At 35.8% G+C, this 8,738-nt stretch overlaps 3 protein-coding genes and 1 long non-coding RNA gene across 4 annotated transcripts in view; all 4 read right to left on the bottom strand.

Moving 5' to 3' along the window:
* LOC100186517 (protein TEX261-like) overlaps positions 1–2,709 on the bottom strand; it is a 6,034-nt gene extending 3,325 nt beyond the window's left edge. Inside the window, exons 1-2 of the mRNA XM_026833617.1 lie at positions 2,143–2,709; positions 1,034–1,980 (exon numbers count right to left, since the gene is read on the bottom strand). Of these exons, the coding sequence (XP_026689418.1) occupies positions 1,034–1,103 (70 nt within the window). The 5' untranslated portion in view covers positions 1,104–1,980; positions 2,143–2,709. The remainder of the gene's footprint in view (positions 1–1,033; positions 1,981–2,142) is intronic.
* On the bottom strand, positions 2,453–2,812 carry LOC100184140 (signal recognition particle 14 kDa protein-like). The gene has a single exon (XM_009864000.1). It carries the CDS (start codon positions 2,810–2,812, stop codon positions 2,453–2,455), a length of 360 nt encoding a protein of 119 aa, XP_009862302.1.
* Positions 2,813–5,578: 2,766 nt separating this feature from the next.
* On the bottom strand, positions 5,579–7,312 carry LOC100181757. The gene is made up of 2 exons (XM_002128049.5): positions 6,840–7,312; positions 5,579–6,166 (listed from the first exon to the last, which is right to left on the bottom strand). Exons 1-2 carry the CDS (start codon positions 7,268–7,270, stop codon positions 5,815–5,817), a joined length of 783 nt encoding a protein of 260 aa, XP_002128085.1. The 5' UTR covers positions 7,271–7,312; the 3' UTR covers positions 5,579–5,814.
* Positions 7,313–7,359: 47 nt separating this feature from the next.
* On the bottom strand, positions 7,360–8,738 carry LOC108949587. Its single transcript, XR_001974783.2, has 3 exons — positions 8,681–8,738; positions 8,578–8,631; positions 7,360–8,253 (listed from the first exon to the last, which is right to left on the bottom strand). It is a non-coding gene; the product is annotated as an uncharacterized LOC108949587 (long non-coding RNA).

Genomic DNA, 8,738 nt, shown 5'->3' with positions numbered 1-8,738 from the left:
TCGATTTTCTCATCCTATTCGGTAGTAAACAAAAACATTGAAACATTTTAAAACCGTATTCTCACGACTTCCATAGACCGCTGTTAATTGTTAAAATACGATCACGATATTTGGATATGAGCTAAATGTGTCCCGTCTTCCCCCACCCTATTATACCCATTATAAGCCGTGCTACACAATCTTGGCCAATGGATAAGAAACCCGACAGTACTACTACATAGGTTTATTTGTCTCTTCGAATACGACAGCGAAAATGAGACGAAAACATGGGCCATCTCACCCCACAGTACTATATAACTTTGATCTGTTTTTGTTACTCTTTTTTTTCTACTCAAGCCCAGGAACCCATGTCATAACGTATAAACTTTAATAATGGGAGCGGCAACCATGAATAAGTAACTCAAGTTTCCACCCACGAGGATATAAATGAATGACCAAACCAACCAAAAGTCATGTCTGCTTATCCACACACTACAATAGCTTCAGCAACTCGACTGTAGGCATGGGAGTGGCAACCATGGATAAGTCACTCAAGTTTCCACCAACAAAGTTATAAATGACCAAAACAACTAAAAGTCATGTCTGCTCATCCACACACAACAAAGTAACATACATGGTAACTCGTAAGCTGGCACGAGGTGTTAAACCCGTGTGATAATGACTGTCGTTTTCCGGCCACGCGAGGATAAAGTAAGTTACATTCATTCATTCATTTTAATATTTAAAGAAAATCAGTCAATAAGAACCTATAGGCTATAGTAATCACTAATTAAAGCGTCGAACTATAGGGTGCATGGAAAATAATACTTATGTAAATATGTTTTAAAGTTATCCTTCAGAAATAAAAAATTATATCAATATATATAATTTTTTTTATGTCTTGAAATTTTTCTTTTACACAACACATGTAATGTATGACACAAAATGAAATATAAAAATACATTGAAAACATAATGTAGGCCACACATCCTGAATAACCTTAATAATAATAATAAAAAAAAAATAGATAATAAAATGTGAATTAGCAACTTACCTATAGATAATGTAACAAATAATATTTGCACTGCTAAAGACAGCCATGTCAATATATACAAAAACCACATAATGTATATCTCAGTAGAGAACCTATTAAAACAAAAGTATCGTGGTATTGAAATCCAAAATATCACAAATCTAGTAACAAATGCATTGAAGCAAATGAAGCTTTAAATATGTCAAAGATGAATGTTTTAAATTTTAATTTAGATTTTAATAAATTAACGCTTTTGTTAACATGGCTGCATAAAAATAATTAATTAAAGCGTGAACATGAATCTAAACCAAGCAGCTTCCTGAAGAAAATAATGGCATTGAGTTGTGTTTATTGTAACAAGATTGGAAAGAAAAAATTTGCTCAGTGAAATAGTACTTTAACACTCATTTAAGCATTAAGGAGTAACACATCTAATATTTCGGTTAGATTACAAGAATTGTGAAGACTATGAAAAACCAAATGGATTTTTTCTATAAACAAACATATATACTTCTAATTAATCTGACATTACACAAGCAGACAAACCAACGAATGGTCCCTAGTTTATCCAAAAACAAACTTGTTTCTCTTGATTAAGGTATTCATCATCGTTCGTCGTGGTAAAACCAAAGCAGATTATGTCACATTTTAGGTGTCATTTTTTCAATTTTGCATTCTGTTGGATGTTAGAAGCATTTTGGCAATGTTTGAGCAAAACACAAAAATGTGACATAAGCTACTTTGATTTTACCTCAACATTATGCAACACATAGTAAAACACAAAATCTGTGACAGAATGTTTGTAATAATAAATCCCCAAACCCTTTAACATTTAAACACAACTGCAAACGGCAAACCACAATTACGATATCCAGTCTGCAGAGAATGGCAGCTACATACATGCTGTTTAGTGTTTTAATTTTTCCTTTATGTGTGGAACAATTTGTTTCAAACACTCCAACTAATTCCAAGGTGCTAGTGAAGAATCCTCCCCCCACACCTTCCGGTACATGGCAGAATAGGCTGGTGGAAAGTGTTTGGGGTTGGTAGTTAGTGGTTGGTGGTTGGGGGTTAGGGGTCTGTGGTTAGCAAATAAGGTGGGGGGGAAGATTCTTCACTAGCACCAATACCAATTAAACAAAGAGACAAATAAAGGTATTATTATTATTATAAATTAAGTGCAGATGAGATTTGTAGCAAATATACATGATAATTTAGCATTGCTTGTACATATATGTCCCATGCGTGTCCATTTTTAAGATTGCAAACATTTATATTAAAAAGATTCTGCATACAACAGATCTTGTCATGAGCTGCGAAATTCTGCAGACTGGTAAAATATAACGCAATAACATAAGTTGCAACACCCAACGAAATCTTTTCAATTCATTGCAAAAAAAACGGTTTCTGTTTTTAAATATAGAAATACAACTAAAACCATCACTGGTCAGCAACTTTGCTGCTAGATGCCAGTTTCGATTTTTTCTTTCCGTGTTTTTTTAGTCCATCAAGATTTGCACGCAATACGCTTGTGTATGCCATTTGAAATTTATTGATATCCTTAGCGTTCACGACGGTACTGAGCTTCTTTTTCCCATTAGTCGCACGAATAAGACAGAGTCCTTCAATAGGTGCTTGCACCTGTGGCTTTTGTTTTGATCGTAGATTGTTTGGTTTAGGCTTTGGTTTCGTTCTTCCATCATATTTTTTCATGGTGACGTACACCGTACCAGAAGTCCGACATTTTTGATACAGTGTAGTCAGTTCAGTTAAAAAGGAGTCGTTTTCCAACAACACCATATTTCTACAACTGGTATGTAGAACACGGTAAAGATTTAGATGGAATAAACGATGAGAGTTAAACAACTATATAACCCTTTAACCCTAAAAAACAAACAATTACCCACAAAGTTGCATATATGTGGTGACTCGCTGCCCAGACGAGGATAAACCTTCTGTGGAAGTGCGTCCGGTTGTGACGTTGTGAGTACGAGTGTAGTTCTCGAATGATGTTCGCGAATCGTGTGAGAACGAGTTCGCAGAAATAGTCCGCAGATGGAGTCCTATATATACGGGTCAAGAATCGGGACAAAAAACGGAACTTGGTCGGACCGGAGAACGAGTTCGCAGAAATAGTCTGCAGATGGAGTCCTATATATACGGGTCAAGAATCGGGACAAAAAACGGGACTTGATCGGAACACTGGAGTCGGAACATGATAACAAGAACACTACCGCGAGCACGTCACTTCCGGATGTACAAGGGTGTTGGGGTAATGGGCCAAGTCTGGCCTAAATCCCAGGTCCTCATAGACCTCACCCATACAGAATAGAATAGAATAGAAAATATAACCCTTGAATTATTCTAACTTTTCGACAGACCGCTGCTTAGTAAAGACAAAACAAGCCTAAACCTTTTGAGCAATTTACAAGCAAAATGTCAAAAGCGAAAAAAAATCATGCCAACGAGTAACGTACATAGAAACAAAAATATGATTTCCAAGAGAGCAGAGCTCTAATAAAAAGACGAAAATAACGACCCATTTGTTTTATCAGAGAAGGCTATACTAAACATTTTTGACATAATGTTAAAGGTTGGATAGCGGGAAAAGTAAGCCCCTAGCTTTATAATAAGGTATTCTGTTTTTTGGTGTTTCCCATGACCTTCTTTTGAACTGCTTACTTCTAATCGATAGACTTGTAATTCATCGCAGTTAAGTGTAAAAACAACGCCAAAACAACGCCAGCATCTAAATTGTTGTTTACTAATCTAATTCTGTTAAATAATCGTTACTTATGTAATTTTTAATCCTAACGTTTATTTTAAAATTAATAAATACTTCTAGTTATTAAACTAGATTAGCTTTATGTAAGTCATGATATGGTGTTACATAATTTTGCATGCTATAGTTTTATTGGTAGACTATAGCTCAAGTGGACTGCATTTTAATCACTTTAAGTCACAGTCACCAGAGAAAATTCTTTCGTTTTATAAAATATGTTACAGGCATAAAATACTTTATATTAGTCGCAAGATAGTTAACTGTTTACTTTGTCTAGCTCTAGGCTTTATATATTCTGGAGCAAGTCTGGAATTGAACCCGATTCGTCAATCATTAACCTCAGTAAATTCCTTTACACGTTCACAATACTTCTGTATTTTGTGTGTTTTTGTCATAAAGTTATTCGCTGTGGAATCAAGTCGTATCGACCGTTTCACTTTGTTTAACTTGTTTGCAGTTACCAACGGTTAAATATTATTCAGGACGACAGTCCGTGACTTAGATCTATATATACTATTGTACTTTTGTGAACCATAAGTGAAGGGTGCTGTGCTGCTGTTGCTAATACTGTTATTTTAATACAAATCATTTGGGGTGTTTACAGTCATGAAGTGGTATGAGAAAGACGAAAACATTGTACGTATTATTGTTAATATAAGATGGAAAATGAACTGATCGAAGCAATTTCTAGAAGCCAAAGAAAGTTTGAAATTGCTTGGACTGTGCAGGAGAATGCACCGATAAGAACTGGTCTTGTTGTTGTAATCGATGGAAAGGAAAGTTTTATTTTAATCTTAAACACTGAAGGGAATTCCTTTACCGTTACAAATCTTGACAGTCGAAATCGAAAACAAGAAACGTTTTTATGCATTCCGTATTTTTGGGAAAATGGCAGAAAAGAGACGGCAAAGACTGTGGTACACGAACTCTGCAAACCTAAATATTTTACCATGAAAGGTATAACACTTAATGAAGGTGATATGCGGTTACAGCTTTTAAATTTGTTGTCTGAGAAATATACACCGTTTCTGTGCAATGTTGATGCCGTTCTGGCAAACGTAAAAAAGGGCACAAATTAACACGAAATACATGAGCATGTAAATAAACTTACGAGCCCCGTCCTAATCATTAAGCGCATTTTTAACCACTCATGAGCGGTGATGCTCCTAACCACTTTTGAAAATTCTACAATGATTAGCCAACACAATTTTATTTCCATAAACTTATTTTTTCACAAAATTTTAGCACATTTTTATTAGGCATTTTGTAAATCGTCATTTTATATTTTTACACCTTAAATATAACAAACCAATAAACTATACTGATGCTTCGACTTTCTTTTCTAGGAAAACGTTGTAATAACGTACCATTTTATTTGTGCTAAATAAGTCCGTGTATAATCATTAGAGCTGTGCTTTCTGGTTTACAATATTTCAGTTTATTAGAAACATGTTAACTTTTAGTATTATAAATGAATAAATTGTTTTATGTATATGGCTGACAATTTGGACAAATCATTAATCACCACTGCTGGGTTTTGCCCCAAGTACATATACGCCCACAGTAGTACAGTAGCGACGAGCCTTCAACCCGTAACTTCTAGGTTAGAAGTAACCATTGTGCCACACGACGCCCGACAATTATAAATTGAAACAGAAAATTTTTATAGCCATTATATATCCATTGTCGTTGTCCCATACCAGTTACATTCATTCTTTTCTAACTTCTTCAAATTAAAAATACAAACATTGATAAAACAATGTTATTTTATACATACAGAAAAGGAACTTTAAAGTGCTTTTATTTAAAATAACCACTAAGAAGGAAGCACTCATACTGCGATAATCATATTATAACAATTTGTGAAATAGTGAGCAATTTTGACTGGATTGTGGGGAAAATGTTATGGCATGATATACGCGAAAAATGAACTGAAAAAAACACAGAAAATCAGCGCTCCACAACTGTTAAAAGATCATTGTACAAGTAATATGTGCAGACAGTTCAGCGTTGTCACATATCAATACTTGTGTTCATTAACTTCTTTCAGAATTTTAATGTACAAGCGGTTTGTTAGAGCCGTCATAAGGGCGAATGCAGTAACCGAAAGGTATGTAAATATCCAACCAAAATCAAGTATAATGAAATCCAACAGCGAAGCAGTGTAAAAAATAAGATGCAGCGAAAGAATGACATAAAACAGTGGTTTAATGCCTGCCCGGTAGAAGTGAATTTTATAAGTTTCATAAACAGCAATGCCACTCAGTGTAACTGCGATACCGAGAAGAAAAAAGAACGAGGTTCGATGGATCAGTGTTAGAAAGTAGCTGATAGACGCCAATCCACACATCATCCAATTATGCCATGGGGTCCTACAAAGAACAGGACAAACATCATAAACACGAATAGGTCTATATTACATTGAATGGATGATACGTATTAATTACACAGAAAATAGAATAATTACACAAGTGCCACATTTCACCCATTAAATGCCAGTTTATTAGCTACCACGTGTGTAACAATCTGATTTCTTTACGGTATCCCTTGAGCTAGTGATTGGAAAAACTTTAATCTACTGAACCTGTTCCTTGGGTCTCACTGATATCCGCCGTATATTTTTTTGGAAAAAGGCGGGCGTTTGTGTCGAAAATTAAGCCGGAAAATGCGCGAAAACGTGCTTCGTCGCCGTAATTCACATGTACTGCAGGAGGTTAACGTATTGTTTCGTCACAATAGCAATATGTTACGCCACAATATTGATATGTTAATGGCACTTTGTAATTTTGTTTTTTCACTGTTTCGTGCTATAGTAAAAACCCCAACCCCCACCACTAAGTCTTAACAAATTGCGTAGTCTATACCGTAGTAATATACATTCTATTATGAATAATCTAGCCTTTGTTTAATTTGTAACAACTAGTGTGAAAAATATGGCGACGCAGTTTGTTTTCAAAGTTCATTTTCGACACGAACGCCCGACTTTACCCCACCAAAATGGGCACGTTTGAATTAAACATCGGTAATGAACAGCAGACCACTTACCAGCCTCTTCTCACGTGTCGACTCCATGATACGTTCCAGGCCAGGAAAGGCAACATACTCCAGTCTTGCATTGCAGACATTCGTAGAATCGTAGTCACGTTTTTAGCTGGTTCAAAATGTGACTGGTAATTTAGAAAATGTGCAGCGAATTGTAACAAAGCAAGTCCGTTTAAAACTGATACAAAATAAACATCCACACGGGTTATTTTCACTTGATTTGAATATTTCCATGCTTCATAAACCCTCCAAAAGCACGCCGCCATGAAAAAGTAACATACGAATGTCCATATGTTGGTGGCTGTACTACCTTCCAGTTCTTTCAATACACTCCCACTTGAGGTATAAGATTGGTCAAATATACCCGTCCAAATAACAGTTATGCTTAGCACCGAGAATGGTGCGAGTACTTGCAAGTCAAACGGTATCGCCATTTCTTTAAAAACTAAAAGCACACTTTCTAAAGCAACGCTAAATCATCTACAAACAAAACATACAAACTGTACTCAGAATTTACTTTTACTTATCAACGAACTGAAAATATTGGACTTTGTTTCGATCATATGAGACTCGTTCTATTCTCACTGTACATAACCTCGCCAAACACAACACAAATTTCCACAACAGCAAGCCAGACGCTGCGACGAGACTTGCGGCAGTTGTAAATAATTGATTCACATTACGTCATGGTTGATTGCACAGCTATGAACAGCTGCTACTAGGTTGATAAACAATGTAACTTAATGGTTTACGAAATCAGTTGCACCACTAACTGACTGAAACAGCATTAGGTTTTATAGTCTAGTCACTCTAGTGAACCTGTATTTACTGAAAGTGGAACGATGACGTCACAAATGTTACGCCCGACGCGCCATAAAGTCCAAAGTTCAGCTGGCTACTTAAATTATTATCGACTGATTAGCGATTACTATGGAATACTATACTTTTAGAAAGCTTTCTATGATATTACGAAGACTAACACGTAAGAGTACACATTTATAACGGTTATGTATTATCACGCTGCCAAAACTGTTCATACCCTTCATCTGCAGAGTATAAATACTCGTCATCTGACGTTAAAAATGCATTAGCAACAGATTGTAAGTGTTTTGTTCTCTTAATGGCTTCGTCTCGGTCCGTCTGTTCGTTTAATTTCTGGTTAACATTGGTGAATGTAGGTTTTGCCCCATTTTTCACGGAGTTTTTCTTAAATGTGTTAACTTTCGATTGTGTGTCAATGACACCAGTTTGTTTTTCGCATTGTAACGAAGTATGTCCATTGTTCGGCGTGGCACATTGATTTTGTGATGATTTTACACAACTGTTATGATTTTGATCTTGTGAAGTCGAGGGCAAATTTCTTCGTTGAGTTCGACTTCTTGATGTTGTTTTTCGTTTAACAGTTTCGTGAGCGGGGCTAAGGAATGATACATTTATTAATAATATATGTTTATCAAAGTAAGATACTTGGTAACTCGTAAGCTGGCGCAGGGTGTATAAAACAGAACACATGTGTTAAGCAGTAGGATGGGGAAGATGGGACACCGTTTCGTTCTATTTTCCTGTCCCATTTGGTAGAAAACAAAGAACATTCAAAGAATTATAAAACTGTATCCTCACGACTTCCATATACCGTGGCTAACTGTTTAAAATATGTCGGAATATTTTGATGTTGTGTGCTAAGTGTCCCATCCTACCCCGCAGCACTACTATATATAAAGAGAGAGACGAATATATTTACCTCTTGCGATTTTCGTCCGATGGCTCATTTTGAAAGCAGGGACCACGAGAGAGCCTAAAAACAAATTATATTTTTTCCAAAGAAATCTTTTATAAAAAAATACCTTTTTCGTCTATGAGCAAGTTTTGGGGGTAACGAGACGTCGGTCGTGTTTTCGATGT

This window comes from Ciona intestinalis, chromosome 1, assembly GCF_000224145.3.
Source record: "Ciona intestinalis chromosome 1, KH, whole genome shotgun sequence".
Classification (NCBI taxonomy): Eukaryota; Metazoa; Chordata; class Ascidiacea; order Phlebobranchia; family Cionidae; genus Ciona; species Ciona intestinalis.
Note: the sequence above shows the minus strand (reverse complement) of the source record. Positions and strands in the feature narration are given on the sequence as shown.

What these genes read in the sequence shown, in the direction of transcription:
- LOC100184140 (XM_009864000.1), bottom strand. Translation starts at nt 2,812, where the DNA reads ATGGTGTTGTTGGAAAACGACTCCTTTTTAACTGAACTGACTACACTG.
- LOC100181757 (XM_002128049.5), bottom strand. Translation starts at nt 7,270, where the DNA reads ATGGCGATACCGTTTGACTTGCAAGTACTCGCACCATTCTCGGTGCTA. An exon ending in CGACACGTGAGAAGAGGCTG is followed by an intron (nt 6,167 to 6,839) that starts GTAAGTGGTCTG and finishes TGTTCTTTGTAG; the next exon opens with GACCCCATGGCATAATTGGA.